This window comes from Schistocerca americana, chromosome X (assembly GCF_021461395.2).
Source record: "Schistocerca americana isolate TAMUIC-IGC-003095 chromosome X, iqSchAmer2.1, whole genome shotgun sequence".
NCBI lineage: Eukaryota > Metazoa > Arthropoda > Insecta > Orthoptera > Acrididae > Schistocerca > Schistocerca americana.
In genome coordinates this window covers 134,993,185-135,013,661 of record NC_060130.1, presented here as the reverse complement: position 1 = coordinate 135,013,661, position 20,477 = coordinate 134,993,185, and the positions used below count along the sequence as shown (strand labels likewise).

General features: G+C 40.5%; 1 protein-coding gene across 1 annotated transcript in view; it reads left to right on the top strand.

Annotated features, from left to right (window-relative positions):
- Nucleotides 1-20,477, top strand: part of LOC124555241 (tyrosine-protein phosphatase non-receptor type 14) — a 171,277-nt gene that overhangs the window by 112,634 nt on the left and 38,166 nt on the right. The window contains exons 15-18 of the mRNA XM_047129101.1: nucleotides 695-1,148; nucleotides 12,602-12,840; nucleotides 12,922-13,046; nucleotides 13,126-13,219. Coding sequence (XP_046985057.1) covers nucleotides 695-1,148; nucleotides 12,602-12,840; nucleotides 12,922-13,046; nucleotides 13,126-13,219 — 912 coding nt within the window. The remainder of the gene's footprint in view (nucleotides 1-694; nucleotides 1,149-12,601; nucleotides 12,841-12,921; nucleotides 13,047-13,125; nucleotides 13,220-20,477) is intronic.

The following is a 20,477-nucleotide window of genomic DNA, read 5'->3' as shown; positions in this document are numbered from 1 at the left end:
AGTAGAATTTCTTCTACCAACAACAGCATTTTAGAATACAGCACTAAACTTAATGTTAGTTGGGCTAAAATTATTCATGATAAACAATATAAAGGAAAGGATAGATTGCTACTCACCGTAAAGATGACACGTTCAGTTGCAGACAGGCACAATGAAAAGTTTGTGTGTGTGTGTGTGTGTGTGTGTGTGTGTGTGTGCGCGTGTGCGTGTGCGCGCACACTCATGCACATTCTTTTCTGTCGAGGGCTTTGGCCAAATGGTAAATTATAACAATCTTCTCGTTGTGCCAGTTCCATTTTTTATAATTTTGATGGTTCAACCTGGATTTTCCATTGTTTGATTGTTCATGATAAATCACTAAATGTGATGAAATCATGCTGTGAGGATGTTAATGTGTTTCTATTGTTTTTCGAAACAATGACAAAAGTGTAGATAGAATTTCACAGTGTGCTAACATTTTTAACAAATTAAATTCTACCACAATTGCATGAACATTTAGTATCATCATAAAATCAAAACCACCAAATTTTTAGTGGGTTTCCATCTGAAGAACTTCAGAGATAAAAATGATTTTTGGAATATAATACTAGATTGCAAACCCATCTGACAGAAAATTGAATTTGGCGTGTATTTTTTGAGTCCAAAGTACGCAGTTTACATCAGCACTATTAATAAACATCTTTTTTGTTTATAGGTCAGTGGTTCCAGTCCAGATTTGGTATCACCTCATGCACAACCATCTGCTCAAAATGTTGTTCTTGGTGCTGAAACACATCACACATATATGGACGTAGCTAATGTTCTTGACTCAGGGATGAGATGCTGCGCAGGTGCCCAAGAGCAGTCAGAGCCCATATATGAAAATATACCATTGCCCTGGGCATCACAGTCGGGGTGTTCAAGAAGCCGCGCTTCTAGTATCCAGTCAGCACCAGAGATGGGCAGTCCTGTCACAGCTATGGAGGGTCAACGGAGATGGCCAAATGCAATAATGACTGTACCTTCAGCAACACCAGCAGCTAATGTGTCTGTTAGTGTCCACTCAGCGTATGATGTCAGTAATACATCTCTACAAGAAACTTACGTGCAAAATGCGCCTGATACTGTATGCCAGTCACCTGGTGAACCAACAAATCCTGGTATCGCAGGTATGTTACTGACAAAATCTATCATTTTAAATAGCCAGAAAATAGTGGAGTTTATGAATCAAAAACTGGTCTGAAAAATAGGTACTTACAATGTTTGTCCAAAAATCTGATATTCGAAACAGCTTTTTGTTAAGATTTATCAATTATTTGTGTTGATAGCATTTTATGTAATAACGATATCAAACTAATCTTTAATAAAGCTACTTGTGTAAGAGATCCTTTAGAAAAAAAATCAGCTGAATGATATTTTAGAGAATTCAGATGTGTCTTTCATGTATGGAAGCTGTTGTATTACAGTATTCAGAAGTAGTATACTATGAATAAGGAAATGTGGCAAGTCGGGTGAATGGGTGGAGGAAAAGGAGAAAATTACACTTCAGCACACACAATTAAATGTTTAGCTTGTGAAAGTTCATAATGCCAGCCCATACTGTTTTCACAACTGTTTGCAACACCATTTTTGAGCTTTGATTGCCTGTAATTGAAATGTGAATCCTCTCTCATTCTGCTGCCAAAACACACACACACACACACACACACACACACACACACACACACATATACAGAGGCTGATTTACTAATTTGTTCACTCAACTAAGAACCCCAGCATATGCAACAGCTCATATGCTTTGAAGAAACAATGAAATTAATTTTCCAGAAAGTCTCTTTATTGATTCACAGATTAGCTTCCAGACTGTTAAAGGAGGAAGTGGTATAATTCAGGCAAGTGCTCTGGTAGCGTCTGAGGCTTGAATTAAGTGGGTAAGAGCATCTTAGGACCATTTTTGATGAGTGGGTTACTGAATGTCAACTTCTCAACACTTTGTTTTCCACCATTGTTGAAGGAAAAGGTGTGTTCAGGTTGTTAGTCTTCCTGAGAAATCAATAGAAAGGAAATTCACATAAAATACTTTTTTGCCACCGTGAGTTTTGTACTATGAAATGAGATGATATATTTTTTAAAAGCTTTCACTGTCTTCACTCTCATTCACCTAATGGTCTTAAAGGGAATAGCTGTTACTTCGAAATCAGTCAACAGATTACAAGGGAGAACTATCTTGGTGGAAACAGCAACAATGCTACAGACCACAAAACTCTAAAACAGAAAATTGCTTTTGGAATATTCAGTTGTAACAAAGCTACACAGTATCGTGAACTTCAGCAAAGGTGTCACATTACAAAAACACCATGAAAATTAATATGAATTATGTTTCATATGCAAGTGTTTCTGTAGTACATTACTACTGGGTTGAAAGACCTCTGCATAAGATAACTCAGTGTTTAAAATGTATATATGTGATGTGTGTGTGTGTGTGTGTGTGTGTGTGTGTGTGTGTGAAAGAAAAATAAAAGAACTAGTCCACATTCCAGACAAAAATTTTCCACCAACTTATTTTTCAAGTGTTACTGCCAATGTCAAGTGACTTTCAGCGCTCTGTATATGAAGCAATGCTGAGAAAGGCAACAGAATGTTAGTGTGATTTGTCACTGGCACAGCTTGTAACACGTGGTCAGCATCAGCTCCACTACATCATGTTGCAAATTCTCATAGATGACACAGTGGAAATTCTCTTTACTGTTTTTTATTTAATATTAAAAACAATGTAATTTACCAACTCACTTAGGTAAGATATTTTAATCTCACTCCTTAAAACTAGGAAGGGTTATACCTACCTGGGTAGTGAACTTAGTGTGGGTGCATGGGCAAGACCTTTGCAGTTTCTTAATTACTCCAAGCTTGGATTCAGGAGATTTACTCTACAGCTGATTGCATGTTGATTTTGGAGACAGCTATGTGAGAGAGATTCCTGCCAAATTATACCAAAGACATGGTATACATTTGTTTTTAATTTTTTCCCTCTCCAACGCACAGCTCTGTAAATGAGTATTCCCATTGAGATCCTCCTACCTTGGAACACTCTTGTTCCTCCTTTCCCAGTACTGTTTTATGTTTAGAGTTGATGACATACAGTCTGAAAATTCAGAGGAAGAGAAAAATTTTCTGCCAATGCATTGTTTTAAGTGTGGTCATCAATGCAGTTGTCATTAACGTTAAATGCCCATGAGAAAGATTCAGCACATTGCTCATCTGCAGATGATTTCTAGCTTTTCATACAACCTAACAAAAATGAACTGACAATTTTAACTGGCTTATGAAGCAGTAGCAGGCAGAGAAAAGTAATTTAAATTTTGAATGAGATGCCTGTTGAGTTTCTTTGTATGTTAAAGTACTGTATTTTAATTTAAGAGTCTCTGTTCTGAATTTGACTCAGTGTGCTTCTGAGTATCATTTTTACCCGATTCCTGCACCATTGAAACCAGACAGCAGAATTTTTCAAGGAATTCAACATTTTAAAATGTACTCTGATGAGAGGAGCAGCACATAAAACAAATTTAAAGTAATAAAAAAGTCACTACAAAGTTTATCGTCATGCAAAAATGTCATTATTTGATTGCCACCAAATGGTAAAAGAAGTACAGTGGATTTGAATAATGTTCATGGATGTAACAAGTATTGTACTGCATCCTGATAGCATCACATCATCAAGTGTGTATGGAAAGAAAATGGGTAGTGTTTGGATGCAAACAAGTGGATTTCTTTCCACACTCTTTCCCCAATTTGAGGTGGTACTTCATCTCTAATGACATCAGTGTTCATGGGATCCACCCCCCACCCCAACAAACCCTAATTTTTTTCATACTTTGGAAATTGGTGTGATGAGTATTAAGATGTCATACCAGTGTTGACATACACTGCCAGACAAAGAAAACTGCATCACCAAGAAGACATGTTCGAATGTCGATGTAAATTCATGTGTGTACATACCATCAGTTAGTAGGTAAATGATAAGAGTTGCAGTTCTCTGTGACAGGTAGAATGGCCACCAGAATCCATTAGTGTTGTTGTCAGTTCTGGTAAGGTGCATAAAGAGCGTGAACTGCATCACGTGTTGAGTGGTCACTGTGAAAGATATGTAGATGCTTTGTATTTATGTGAGATGGCCTTATCAGCACCTAACAGTTTGAAAGGGAGCCTCATTGTGGATCTCCATTTGGCCAGCCAGTTGAACTGTGCAATATTCTGATTTGTGAGGAATTTGGATGTGACAGTGGCTCAGTGTTGGACTGCAAGGGAACATGGAGGCAGGTATACTCATCTTCAAGGTTCTAGTTGAACACATCTGACCACCACTTGGGAGGATCACTGTTTTGTGCACCAAGTACTTCTTCACCCCTCCACACCTGTGCCTGCCATCCAAGAACAAATAATCGACTCCTTGTGACATTCTGGGTAATTCAGCGCCATTGGTCAGATACGAGCAGCAGCTGGACTAGGGAATTACCATACCAAGCATACGATGCCGTTAACACCGCAACACAAATTGCTGTTTTTGGAGTGGTGCCAGGACCAGGAAGCATGGACTGCTGATGTGTGGTGTCACATTGTGTTCAGCAATGAATCACAGTTCTGCGCTATACCCAATGACCATTGCCGGCTAGTATGGCAGCGACCTGTGGGGAGGTCCCATTCTTCCAATGTTTTGAAGAGACACAACAGTGTTACTCATGACGTGGTATTTGTAGCAATCAAGTATGACTTCAGGTCTTGGCTGCTGGTAATTGACGGAACTATGATGGTACAGTGGTACATCAGGGACGTCCCTTATCCTCATATTACCTCTCATGCAAACATACTGGGTGTCATTTCCAAAAGGACAGTGCTCATCCACAAACGGCACGCATTGCTATGAACTGTACGTGTGATGATTTTAGACTGGGTTTTTTAGTGTGTTTCTTGGTGGTTGGCTTTTCCTTTTTTGTCTCTCTGGTTGGCCAACCACTGTCACACTGTGTGTGATTTTAATTCCTTTTTTCTGGTCTCTGTCTGAGTCTTTCTTGTCCTGTATCTTCTCTTGTAATCTCCATTGTTCATTTTTATTCTTTGTGGGTGTTTGAAGTTTTTGGAAAAAGGGACCGATGGCGCTAGCAGTCTGGTCCCTTCAATCCCACAAACCAACCAACCAACTGTACATGTGACTTTTACACTGTGTGATCAAAAGTATCCAGACACCTGACAGAAAATGACTTACAAGTTCATGGCACCATTCTTTGGTAATGATGGAATTCAATGTGGTGTTGGCCCACCCTTAGCCTTGATGACAGCTTCCACTCTCGCAGGCATATGTTCAATCTGGTGCTGGAAGGTTTCTTGGGGAATGGCAGCCCATTCTTCATGGAGTGCTGCACTGAGGAGAGGTATCGATGTTGCTAGGTGAGCCCTGGCGCGAAGTCGGTGTTCCAAAACATCGACAAGGTGGTCTGTAGGATTCAGGTCAGGACTCTGTGCAGGCCATTCCATTACAGGGATGCTATTGTCGTGTAACCACTACACCGAAGGCCGTGCATTATGAACAGGTGCTCGATCGTGTTGAAAGATGCAGTCGCCATCCCTGAATTGCTCAACAGTGGGAAGCAAGAAGGTGCTTAAAACATCATTGTAGACATGTGCTGTGATAATGACATGCAAAGCAACAAGGGGTGCAAGCCACCTCCATGAAAAACTCGACCACACCATAACACCACCGCCTCCAAATTTTACTGTTACCGCTACACGTGCTGGCAGATGACATTCACCGGGCATTCACCATATCCACACCCTGCCATCGGATCACCACATTGTGTACCGTGATTCGTCACTACACACAATGTTTTTTCACTGCTCAACCGTCCGATGTTTATGCACGTTACACCTAGTGAGGTGTCATTTGACATTTACGGGCGTGATGTGTGGCGTATGAGCAGTCGCTCAACAGTGACATCCCAGTTTTCTCAACTCCTGCCTCACTGTCATAGTACTTACACTGGATCCTGATGCCATTTGGAATTCCTGTGTGATGGTTTGGATAGATGTCTGCCTATTACATATTACGACCCTCATCAACTGTCGGCGGTCTCTTGTCAGTCAACAGACATGGTTGGCGTGTACGCTTTTGTGCTGTACGTATCCCTTTACAGGGTGTATATGACCTGGGAGATCTGGGAAAAACCCGGGAATTTTTTCATCCGGGAGAAAACTGGGAAAATCCTGGAAATTTTTTACAATTCCAGGAATTTTTCATTTTAGTTTTCAATTACATTTTTGTAATTTTGACTGGTAAGAATCAATACTCTAACAGAGGATATTACTGTCTACTGCTACTGCAGAATAATACTGCAACAATAAAACATGAACGAGTAAACAAAACGAAAATAAACCATAAATTGCAAAGGAAATGTGCCATATGCAACAACTAAACACAGTGCTCATACAAGGGTTTGCCAACAGCAAAATGTGTCAAAGGCTTTAGGAAGACTGTGCAATGCTTCATAACAACAAATCGCCTCCAAGGAGTGTGATGTCACAATTGTTTATATTAGATTCATTTTAGCAGTTACGAGCAGGCTCATGCGCATGTGCAATTGAGTGGCATATGAGTAGTACCTTCTTTCATTTCTGGCTACAGAAATGTGGCTGTTGGCTGTGTAAGCAATCGCAGCAAGCAGCTAGATGCAACCGGGAAAAATTTTACTGCTGTGCCCAAGCTGCCAGATTCACGCATGCGCAGCGGGTCCAGATCTATGGGGAGAGGGGGGGGGGTGGCAAATTCATATTCTGGAGGGAAAAAGCCTTGTTTCACAAAGTGCCTAGCATCCAGCACACGTTGGTCTATCAATTACTCATATGATTTTGATGCGCATCCCTGTTGGTTTTTGAACACACTCTGTAAGTTGATTTTTGAGTGAATCCTAAGCCACGCGGGGTAGGCATGTGGTCTGAGGCAACTTGTCACGGTTCGTGTGGCTCCCCCCATTGGAGATTTGAATCCTCCCTCGTGTATTTTTAACCAGAAAATCTGGGAAAAATTCGGGAATTATTTTTCCTTGTCCATGTATACACACTGCTTTATGTTTCCGCTTCACTATCACATCAGAAACAGTGGACCTAGGGATGTTTAGGAGTGTGGAAATCTCGCGTACAGACGTATGACACAAGTGACACCCAATCAACTGACCACATTCGAAGTCCGTGAGTTCCGTGGAGCACCCCATTCTGCTCTCTCACGATGTCTTTCACATACCCTCTCAACTCGGAAAGTTTTATTTTGTGTCCCCTCCCACATCTACATCTACAACGATACTCTGCAAGCCACCATAAGGTGTGTGGTGGAGGGTACCCTGTACCACTACTTGTCATTTCCCCTCCTATTCCACTCACAAACAGAGCGAGGCAAAAATGACTGTCTGCACATCTCCATGTGAGTCCTAATTTCTTGTATCTTATCTTCATGGTCCTTATGTGCAATGTATGTTCACGAGAGCAGAAGTGTTTGGCAGTCAGCTTCAAATGCAGGTTCTCTAAATTATTTGAGTTCCCAAAGTATCTCTTTATCACTTAAGCTTTTTTCGAACTTCTGGTAACGAATCTAGCAGCCATCCTCTGAATTACTTCGATGTCTTCCTTCAATCCGACCTGGTACAGATCCTAGACACTCAAGCAGTACTCAAGAATAGGTCCCACCAGCATCCTATACATGGCCTCCCTTACAGGTGAACCACTCTTTCCTAAAATTCTCTCAATAAACCAAAGTCGACCATTTGCCTTCCCTACCCCAGTTTTCACATGTTCGTTCCACCTCATACTGCTTTGCAACATTACGCCCAGATATTTGAACCACTTGACAGTGTCAAGCTGGACACTAATAATACTGTATCCGAACATTACAGGTTTGTTCTTCCTACTCATTCTCATTAACTTACATTTTCCCATGTTTAGGGCTAACTGCCATTCATTTCACCAACTGGAAATTTTGTCTAAGCCATCTTGTATCTTCCTACAGTCACTCAACTTCAACACCTTATTGTACACCACAGCATCATCAGCAAACAACTGCAGACTGCTGCCCATCCTGTCAGCCAAATTATTTATGTATTTAGAGAACCACGGTGGTCTTATCACACTTCCCTGGGACACTCCTGACGATACTCTTGTCTCAGATGAACGCTCGCCATCGAGGACAACACACTGGGTTCCATTATTTAAAAAAAATCTTTGAGCCACTCACATATCTGTGAACTTATTCCATATGCTTGTACCTTCGTTAACAGCCTGCAATGGGGCACCGTGTGAAATGCTTTCTGGGAATCTAGAAATATGGAATCTGCCTGTTGCCCTTCATCCATAGTTCTCAGTATATCATGTGAGAAAAGGGCAAGCTGAGTTTCGTACAAGCAGTGCTTTCTAAAACCATGCAGATATGTGGACATAAGCTGCTTCGCCTCAAGAAAATTTATTATGTTCAAACTGAAAATGTGGTTTACCTTTTTTATCAGGCAGTATAAATCCCCGCATTGGCTTTTTAATATGTCCAAAATTATATTAGATAAGCACCAATTTTTTAATGTTATGTACACTGGTAAATCCTAGCAGTAAGGTTCCCTTGACCGTTCAGTAGCTGTAACTATGTCTTTATGATTTCTCATAAACCACACACTGACAGAGCCATACAATTCTGGAGGCACTTTACAACATGAGGTATGATAGAGGAAGAACTCTCTCATCAACTATGATTCCCTTAATGCATATCAAACAATACTGCAGATGTATGTAGCAAATAAATGTATTCCAGAACATCCAAAACTAATGGCTAGAGCATAATGGCTTGTTGAGTACAAGTTCATATTGGATAGGGACAAAGCAAGAATTCCACATTAAGATTGCAATTCAGCAGAAGTGATTTAGATAATCCACAACATGTAAATCAGGATGGCTATAATGCCCTTTGATCCCATATCGCTAGAGCTGAACATCCATGACTCTCTTTTCTTAGGTTAAAGTCAGGGAAAGAATTTAGCATTATGCTGGTTATCAGGGCATGTTGGGAACCGACAAAACAAGCAAGCTGATGTAGCAGGGCAAGGAGACTTTTAGGAGATGCACAGGGATACAAACCACTGGGCAAATGTTGAGTCAGAAGCTGAGGAGGTACTAGTATGAAAAAGTGGTGTCTGTCTATTTGTACTCTGGTTAGACAAAATAATCGTAGCTCAATAAAGGAATGAGACTGGCACGTGATAGTTATAAGTAGCCCTAGAACTTTATGGGCTTAGTAAAGTGATTTGAGGATAAGTAAACAAAACTTTTATAATTATTAATTGTAATCATCTCTCAGTTGCCACCTGACACTCCCCACCCCTGCGCACATGCGCGCGCCCACACACACACACACACACACACACACACACACACACACACAGTGTAATGAACAAAAAATATGAGAGCAAGGTGTTCTGGAAGCAACTTGAAAGAGTGCAGTTGAATAAAGGAGAGTCTAAGGAATGAAACACACCTAAGATTATGCCTGTGGAACAAAGAGAAAGTAATAGAATCACTGCAAAGCCTAGACACTGATTGTAGTAAGCAAGATGCAAGTTGCATGTATTAGCAAAGTGGCAGAGAAAGCGGACACAGTCATGGATAATGAGCAATCGACCGCAAGTGGATTTTGTGTGTGTGTGTGTGGGGGGGGGGGGGGGGGGGAGACTGTTTTAGGAGTAGCTCTAACGACCACATGGATGTGGGTTCGAAAGGATTATTGGCTGCCAAGTAAAGGCAAGATGTTGTACAGCTCTGGTTATCACTTTGTTTACCAATCTCTTTTATTAAAAACTGTTATTGATGATGTAGTCATCATAGGGAAAGAGATAGATGTTATACAGTTTGGCCCTTTAGCTAATTTTCAGATGAGATGGGCTGGTGCCAAAACTGAGTATCATCTATTACATTTTCCAATTTTCATCATAAGTGATGCAATACTACATTCGAAATGCTCTCATCACAGTTTTCAGCATGAACAGTTAAACTTAATGCACAACATTTACACTTTGTGTGAAAAGTACGACTATTAATAAGTTAAGAAAAACTTTCTAGTTATGCCATCTGAACTGCCACTCAGTGCTGCTCTGCTCGACTTTCTTATTCATGATTTAAATTGGACTGTTTCAGTTTAAGTACTTGTCCATCGGAAGCCAGGTACCCACAGGCGACAGTGGGTCAACAGCTGACACACAAGCAATCAAGCATCCAGGCTATAGTCTATTGATTGTACTGCCCTGGTCGAGTGCCCGTGGGCAGGAGTGACAAAGTGGCTCACACACACGGTTGCAATTAAGTGACTTAGGGATACTCTATACACACTGGATCTGCCCGCAGGTTAGGGAATGGGCCCAATTGGTCAACCGTGCTCTGAGAGGCAGAGTTGGGACAGCCTGATCTAAATATTGTCAGATTTAACAATACCAGAGAAGGAAAGTTGCTACTTACCATATAGCAGAGATGCTGAGTCGTGATAGGCACAAGAAACTAATTTCAGCTCTCCGAGACTGCAGACTTGTGTGCAAGTTGCGTTTGCGTTTGAGCATGCGCGTGCGTGCGTGTGCGCGTGTGTGCACGTGCCTACTGCTGACATCAAGCACTTGGAGTAGATGATATTCCCTCATGAAACAAAGCACTTGGAGTAGATGACATTCCCTCATAATTGAAACTACTCCACCTGGTATGCAAGATGGTTGTTGCCTATACTTATGTAATTTAATCAGTAAATTTAGCAGAAGAAATAAACATTGAGGGAAAAGAAATAAAAACTTGGAGGCTTCCCAATGGCGGCCAGTTATCATGTGCTAATGTGCTACAGCACGCTGTAAATATCACACTAAAACTATGCCATTTCTCCTCAAATGCAACACAGAAATTGTGCTAAAATTACACCATTTCTCTTCAAATGCAAGCTGGAAATTGCACTAAAAATATGCCATTTTTGCATGCATACTGGTAAGCAAATAAAATGAATGAAGACATGTTTTCTAGTGCTTTCTCCATGATAATGAGAAACCAGTGCCAAGAGCTAAAGTGATAGTCAACTGCGCCAAGATCAACTCAGAGAAGAGTGCAGCATTGCTCAGAGCAATACATAACATTAATACGTGACATTAATATATATAATATATTTAATTTAGTTATGATCACTATCCTTGTAAGTCAAAAGGTTATAGGCCACCGCATTGCAGCACAGGTAAAGTTTTGCATGAGTGCCACTGCTGTTTCCATTGTTATTCTGTTGAAGATGGAAAAGGTCTGTTGAAAGAAATGGATCTTGTCTTGAAAATAGGTTATAAGATTAATATCAACAAAAGTAAAACAAGGGTAATGGATTATTGCCTAACTAAATCAGCTGATGCTGAGGGAATAAGATTAGGGAACGCTAGTCTAAAACTTGTAGTTGAGTTTTTGCTGTATAAGCAGCAAAACAACTGACAGTGGACAAAGTAGAGATGATATGAAACACAGATTGGCACTAGTGAGAAAAATATTTCTGAAAAAGAAAAATATGTAAGTTTAAGTGTTAGGAAGTGTTTTCTGAAGGTGATTGTAAGACTGTAGCCTTGTACAGAAGTGATACTTAGGCAAGAAGCAGTTCAGATTAGAAGAGCATAGAAGCTTTTATAATGTGGTGTTATAGAAGAATGCTGTAGATTAATTGGGCAGATCGGGTAATTAATGAAGACATACTGAATCGATCTGGAGAGAAAAAATTATGGCACAACTTGATTAAAAGAAGTGATCAGTTAATAGGACACACCCTGAGTACTTAAAAATAGTTAAATTTGTAATAGAGGCAAGTGAGTGTGAGTGTGTGTGCATGTGTACGTGGGTGGGTGGAGCAAATCCATACTTGAATGCAGTAATCGAGTTGAAGTGGATATAGGTGGCACTAGTTAAACTAGGATGAAGAAGCTTGCACAGGAGAGAATCACATTGAGACTTGTATCAGACCAGTCTTCAGACTGAAGACCACAACCACAGCTATTTGCCATTGAATCTCATCTGCTACTGCCTCCATTACCAGCCATGGATACTCCATAACATGTTTTCTTTAAACTGGCTGGAGTGCAACATCAGTAAGGCTTTGGTGCACTGATACCACACCCATATTAAGATTCATGTGCTTTTAAATTACTCTGCAGAGTTAATATGATCAGATTTTGTTTTTGTATCGTTAATCCACATTCTTCAGCTCAAAATTACATTGGCATTGTCATAATTCAATGACATAACTTACCTGTACGTCTGCCCAGATGTTAAAAATTTAAATTCATTGGCAAAGATCCAAATATTGGTTTCATTTTAGTTTGTACAACAGTAACAAAAAGTAGGATGTGTGTAATCATTAAGATGATACAAAACAAAGTTTGTTACCAAGGGATAATCTGATACAGCATTAGGTTCTTTGTGAAATTGGAATTTATTCAGAAATATATTATGATTTGTTATATGTTACTGAACTTTTTGTTGGACTTTTTATGAAATTTATTATCTTTTCCTAAATTTGACTATAAAATTGTACTCTGTGTTCTAGATGCAACTTACATTAAAAGTCAGAGTCAGTTCCTTGAGTCAGATAGACAAACTGAGTACACAAAAATGGGTACAACAAAACAGAAGCCAAAACGTAAGTGGGCTCTACTTGGTGGAGGAAAGAGCAAGTCAAAACCGGAGGCAGCAGTAAAAGAAACTAATGAAGAAGAAACACGTGTGCGTTGGAATACGGGGCTGCCAAGGCTCCCTCTTCCTCCAACAATATCAAAAGATATAATGGTACAATGGATCCACATCAATTAAGTCATATTTAAACTCGAAACACAGAGACAGCTGAGATGTATGTTTTATGGTTTTCAGTGCCAGCTTCTCGAACGCAAACTTGCTGATGGTCAGGTTTTCTTTGAATTTGAAAAAATTCCAAAAAAGAAGCTGACAGCAGATTTCACCACTGCATTGCATCCTGATAATGCATCAAGAAACAGGTATACTTATTGATATTTTACTTTCTTTGGGCTGTACATATGCTTTCTTTCTCGTAATTTACTTATTTTATTTTGAAAGGTATATGGATGCTTTACCATATGAAGAAAACAGAGTCAGGCTGACACCTTCAAGACAAAATAAGTTTGGCTACATAAATGCGTCCCACATTACTGTAAGTTAAATTTCATTTCAATTTTACGTAAGCCTCACTTCCAACAGAAGTACAAAATATTTGTTTTCTCAAATTGTGTATTCAGTGGCACAGTGAAGCTATAGTGTGTGTGTGTGTGTGTGTGTGTGTGTGTGTGTGTGTGTGTTTGTTTACTGTAGCTCAGGAAAGAATTTGTCTGAAAGCTAGCGAAGTTTTCATTCCTTTTTGTGTACTTTATAACAACTCAATGCTTTTAATATTCAGTGAGTTGTTTCCTTTACTCCAAAATTATTTACATTCTACTAGAACTTGCCATACCATATTAATAGTTACAATTTATACGTTAACCCAAAGGGAGCTTTATAACATGTCACAAGTGGAACCTATTTCTCAGTAAATATGACAGTCGTCAGCAAATATCCTCCCACAGAAATCTACTGACAGTGGAAAATTATCCATATATATGGGAAGAGCTATGGCAACAAATAATCCCTTAGTCCTTGATTTCTACAAATTATTTATTGCTTACTTTAACTATTTGAATTCAATGTGTGTAAAATTCTTATATTCTAACCATAATTCAGCTGTCTGTACCAATTTCCCAATTACTGTTACAAAATCTGGTGTATTTGTAAAATCTGTTGCAATGGCATCAACTACTGATCCAAATCCAGCCACTGCAAAATCTTGGCATGCTCATGATAACTGACTGTCACTGAAGCTGTGGTGCTTGTTGTAGAACCAATATTTTGGACTAGAAAGCCACATTTAAGTATACAGTTAAGACATGTTTCATTTACTTGCCATCTATAGCATATAATTACATACTTTGGACTAAACTTCAGATACTGGGACAACTGTGGCCATCTTATGGGTAGGCATACATATTTAGGGTTATGTGAAATAAGCTTCAAGATAACAGATCACATTGCTCCCCCTGAAACTTGTTTGCCTGCTAGCATGAAAAACATACTGCAGTGCCGTCAAGCTTCTCTATTGCTATGCATTCATTTTTGCTGCCGTTTCTACATTTTATGTACTTGTAATACATCATAAGACTTACAGCTCACATGCAAGTTAAGCTGATATGTTAACACATTTATAAATAATTCCACATTACTTATTTTGGCTCTTGCCATCTTAGGACACCAATTAAACTTGGAGGCAATATAAAAATCAGAAATATTACGCATACAGTACTGGCTATCAACAGTGAAGTTTCATCCACTAGACTTCCAAAATAAAGTTCAGTGTCTGTATATTGTAAATTATATGCTGAAGCAAGATGTTGACTACCAGTTTAGTTTGGTACAGACAGAAGTCAGTTGAGAGATGGTGCAAGTGAGGAGCACATTTAATTATAAGTTCCTGGCCAGTGTCAGTTTGAATAAAATCATTTCGGGTATTAGGCCATGTCATTATGAAACACTAAAACAACTAAAATGTCAACAACCAACTTTGCAGCTGCCCCCTTCAGGATGATTAACAGCTGGATTCTGGTTATGGCTTCCCATTATATTTTATTTATTTCAGTTTCCAGATGGCTACTGTTGTCATATTCTAGGATGCTATTGGATATCCTGAAATGAAAATTGCTATGGAGATGTGGCTGTACGGTAGGCTGTTGCTTCCGATATTCTGGCATGTGATTGGTAGGCAATGGCAAATATGCAAAGCACATTTAAACATTCTGGTTGTACAAAAATAGTCTGAAGAGTAATTAAAACTTCAAATTCTATTTCTTAAGTTATGAAACTTGATTCGTTATAGTACCCTTATTCTGGATGTGTAATACTCTGCACTTACCAGGAGTTTATAATGTCTTCTACGAGTATAATTAGTTTGCATACAAAAGTTCTAAGTACACCCTGAATATATAGGATGCCAAGTTATCCATTTTGATCAATAGTAAATGTGATTAAAGTGCCAGCATACAGACGATGTATCTCATGGCCGTCATGAACTTTAATGTGATTTTGCCATTGTCAAATGTACCAGTATAACAGATGGTCAACATTTTACAAGAGTGATTTTCCCCTAACGTGTCACCTCATGCAACGCTGAAGAACACAAAATTTTGTAAGCCGATGTATGACATAGTGTTATGATCCAGCCTTTCACCAATAGCAGTGGACGTCTTCATGAAAGCTCTTTATTCCACACTTCAGCAACCAAAATGCTGATGTTGATAATATTTTTGTCATTTGGTCCCCTGAAGAAACAAAATTTCATAACATTTGAATACACAACTCAGGATCACAATAGCAATGAAAAAGAACTGTGTTCTATAATCACAATGTGGAAATGTGCAGGTCAGAAATGCTACACTTGGCCTCACAATGTATGAACTATGAGGAGGCCACCATCACTGATAGATGCTTGCAAGCTATTTTGCGGCACCATCCACAGCAAAAAAATTTGTTGTTAGATACACTGACCGAGAGACCTCACACCATCCGTGATACAGAAAATGGAATGACATAATTGCAAAAATTGTATGCCATCTTCATACCTCGACTCACATGTAAAGTATCCACAACCATCTCATAACTACAATCAAAGATCTGATATGTCCAACATCTTAGCTGTACCTATGCATAACAGTTGGTATTTCTCCTTATCTGTTTTGGACGCACACACCTCCGGAAAAAATTACCCTGTAACTTGTGTATGATCCCAAAACCACACTGCATTCAAGAGGAGATAGAAGATGTCATCAACATAACTTCCCTGTGCATCTCCCAACTGTCTTACTTCTTGTCCAACAGCATGCTATTATTTCTGTGATGTTGTCAACACTATCCCAGGCTTCCTTATCTGTGTCCTTTTTTGCTCCCCCTCATCTGCTTACTTTACCCTATATTTTCTTTGCTTTTTCCCTGGGTCAGTCAATTTCTTCTTCAGATTTGATTCCATTTGTACTGCTGCCATGCATTTATAATATGTCATTACTTCCATTTGACAGGAATGTTATATTGTGAGGAAATTACTTAACGTGGTGTCAATGAGACTGACATTACTGTAATACCAAATATTCATTACTATAAGTATTATCACTATGTCCAGTTAATGTACTCTGTGGGCTGCAGTGCTATTTCTCAGAGTTTCTCTGAGGTCGTTTTGCGATGCAGGTGAAATAAATGTGTAATTATGTAAATAATTCTTATGACCAAGAAACCATTAACAAAATCTTGTCTGCAAAGAATAAGTTATGGATAATCCAACAACAAAAAATAATTCCCACATAAATTGCGAATCTGAATATTACTCAGTACATAACTTTATTATGTACCAAATCATAACCAATTTAAACACAGAGAAGAATGAACCAAAATCTTGCAGCGATAATAAATGATCAGTGCTAAACCAGCAATTTGGCTTTTGTTTCTTGCACTGACTACTTGTACAGTAACTGATGCCACCACCTGAGTCCCCCTTCCATTTTAAAAGCTCCAGGAATATTGGGGTACTGGCGCTTAACCTGTCAGCCAGTCCTTTGATGATCGGCTGGGGTAGAGGATATTGGGTTACTTGTGCTCAACCTGTCGGCCAGCCCTCGTGATGATCGGTGGGAGAGTAGAGGGGGGTGGGGGAGGGGGAGGGGGGGGGGCTCATGGCAGCAGCTGGCAGAATATTGTGGGCTGTTGAGTCTTATGGTGGTAGGCTGCAGTGTGACTTGGCGGTGTAGGCTCGGCAGCGCACATCAGTGGAAAACTTACAGGATAGTGTTGCAGAGGTTCCTCCCTGTGGATATAGCCAGGCTTTAGTCAGTCTATGGGGACTGTTTTGTGCCTGCTGTTCTGGTCAATCCTGGAAGTGTTCTTCTCTTTCAAAAGCACCCTGTAGGGACCAGTATGGTGGATGCACAGTATCATCTCCGAGCCAGATGTGATGCTGTAAGCAGATAATTATGGATGACAACTTTTCTCTTGACAGTTGGGCCTGCATGAAAATGTCTCATCTGGGAGATGAATTATCATGTGAACCCTTGTCACTGTTTCTGGAGTGGTCAGCAGAAGTGGTGCTGGTACAGTAAGTTTACCTGGTCCATGCAACTAGTCGCCATAGACCAGTTGGGGTTACGAACATTGCAGATCCTCCATTACTGATTTGCCCGGGCCTAACAATATCTGTGGCAAGGTGTCCATTCACCTTGCTGAGTAACACATCAGTGCCACCTTTAGCATGTGATGCAGCCTCTCCACCGTTCCACTACTGATGGGATGGTAGCTAGTGGTGCAAAGATGGTTGCAGCCACACAGTTGAAAAAGCTCGTTAAACTGCTGTGACTCGAACTGATGCCTGCAGTCAGTTATAATGGTATGACTAACGCCAAACTTAAAAAGCCATGTAAACAACAATGCCCTTGCAACCTCCTCAGTGGAGATGTCTGGTATGGAAGTAACTTCAGGCCAGCCCATAAAATTATCCACTACAGTAACTAGATAACGGTGATCACCATAATAGGGTAATAGTCCTACTATGTCCACATGCGTGTGTGGAAGTCTTGCTTTTGGGATTGGAAAATGCACAGTCAGTGTGAAGGCATGTCAGCTGACTTCACTTCGCTGGCAATTGAGGCAGAAGTGTGCCCGTGCTCAGTAGTCCTTTTGGATTCCTAACCACACCACCTTACTTTCCACTACCCTTTGTGTTGCCCAGATGGGTCAGGTTATGCAGTGCTCTGAAAACTAGCGGCAATGCGCTGGTGTTGTTTGTCCCAGTATGTGTTGCACCAGATACTCATAGCACAGTATGGAACAGAAATATGTCGCAACTGGAGGATTGTGTGTTCACTTTGGAGCAAGTCGTGCAGCTCTGTGTCCTCTTGTTGCTTGGTCATTACCTCAGTCCGTGACACCGCCTGTAGGCTGATGCAGTTCTGTAACAAGAAGTCTGTGACAATGTTGTTTCTGCCTGTAATGTTATGCCCATTAGTTGTAAAATGGGATATATATTCTGCTTGTCTACACTGCCACGAAGCCCCATGATCTGTTGCACATTGGAAGCAACAAATTAGTGATTTGTGATCAATAAAAACTGTAAAATATTTTCCTTCCACAATCCATCAAAAATGTTTACTTGCCGCATAGATAGCCAGCAACTCGTGATCAATAGCACTCCATTTCATCTACTGTGGCATAAGGTTCTGCGAGTAAATGGTGAGTGGTTACCATCAATCACCCATACTCTGTTGCAGTGCTGCACTGATTGCGTTTTGGCTCATATCCACCATTAGCACCAATTGGGCACTAATGCATGGGTGAGCCCACCATACCGCTTGTGCCGAACATTGCTTGATTTTATGAAATGCCACTTCGTTCACCAAAATCCAAGCTATTTTCAGATTATCGGTTGTAAGCTTGCCTGAGAGCAGTGCAGTAAGTGGTTCCTTCTGGCTTGCCACCCCGAAAGGTGTTGCCAGTGGTAATTTAATATTCCAATAAATCTTTGCAATCCTCTGTAGGTTGTCAGCAAAGGCATATCTTGCACTGCTGCCACACATCCAGGAAGCGGTGCAGACCAGCAGATGAGACTACGTATACCAAAAATTGCATCTCTTGTTTGCCAAAAACAGTCTGAGTTATCAGTGGCTGTGCAAAAGCCCTGTAGCTGTCAAAAAAGCCGCTGCAGGTGACTCACGTACTCCTGAACTGTCTGTGAAAATATCAACACACTAAAAGTCTGAGCATGTACGATGGTGCTGTTGCAGTCAGTCACATGAGGCACAGGGTAATAAATGATCGGGAGTTCTGCAGGCATTGAGTGCCCTGAAATCCCTGCATAATCACCAAGAGCTCTCTCTTCTGTACACCATGTGTAGTAGCGATGCCCAAGGACAACCTGATCTAGTCACAATACATGCTTTCAACGGCTCCTCAAGCCCAGCTTGTGCTGCCAGGACCTTTGAGGCAGAAGCCTCTTCAGACGAGCTGCATCAGGTTGGCCAGGTGACATGCAGATTCGGTCCAGTGTCGAGTGGTGACATTTCCTGTCGGTGACAGTTGGACAAGTGAGTGCAGGAAATTCCTGAAGTATGTGGCCAAAAAGATTGGTGGTCAACATGTGAGCCTGTGAGACACCCACAGATGATTTCAACACTGTTGTACAGGTACAGTCGACTCCTCATTTACCAGCACAGATGACATGGTTAATAGATTAACACTGTGGCTCTCTCCAATTAAATAATGGTTACTAAATCTGGTGACAGATGAGATAATAAATCCACACCGAGTTTAGGGTCAGCAACATTGGTGACAATAAATGTCCAAGAAGGCTCATATTGAAGACACAAATCCAATGTCATTCTCCGTTCACCATAAGTTTCAGTGTATGAATCATTCGCTGTGGTGTGTATATGTAATTTCGGTGCAGCAGGTACAATACCCAGCCGTTTTGGTAAACACTCACTTCAGATGTGGAATCTACAAAGAAATTTTTACCGGAGATGCTTTCATACACCAATAACCCCTGTGACCAGTGCAGTGCCAACAGTGTTGCGATTGCATGCTGCCTTCTGTCCATTGGATGCAGACACACTGTTGATGGCAAACATCGACATCCTCTAACGTCCGTCTATGGTGCACTGGCGAGCTGCATCTTCACAATGCCTGTGATACCAGCAGTTGTATCAGATCCATGCTAATCACCTTTCAAGTGCCCTATCTGCTGCTCAGGAGTATCCTCATAGTGGCATCAGAATTTTCCCTGCTGTACTGATAGCTTCAAGTTCAGGCATGTGGTTTGATCTTCTAACAGGTCCACTTTTTGCTCCTGCATTGGTGCATCTTACACGTTTCTGTGCTAGGGCCGGTGCTCCCTCCAGTGCCTGCAACAACAAATCTTGATGTATTGCCACGACTGTGCAAATGCCAACTGGTAACATACGAAGCTACAGCAAGTTTAGTGACTGTTCAGGCAGCAGATCCGGACCAGCTAAAGCATTTAAAGCTCACAACATTTGAGCAGCCAAAGCTCTGGTGGCAATGTGTAGTGCTATGCAAGTGCCTCCTTTAATGACATGTAGGAATGTTGTAGTAGAATGTGTTCCGTTTCTTCTATCACTGCTCCTGCTCAATATGCAACCATGATTACATACTTCTCATTGTTTGTAGACACTCTTTGTTGTTGAAAAGTGTACTCTAGGTGCGTGAACGTCAGTGGACGATTAGATCAGAACGACGAAATTTTGACATGATCAAAACAGGTTGTGAAGTACACTTCTTGCTGATTTATATCAGTGGCTGCATGTTGTGGAATAGCTGGAGACATGATTTTT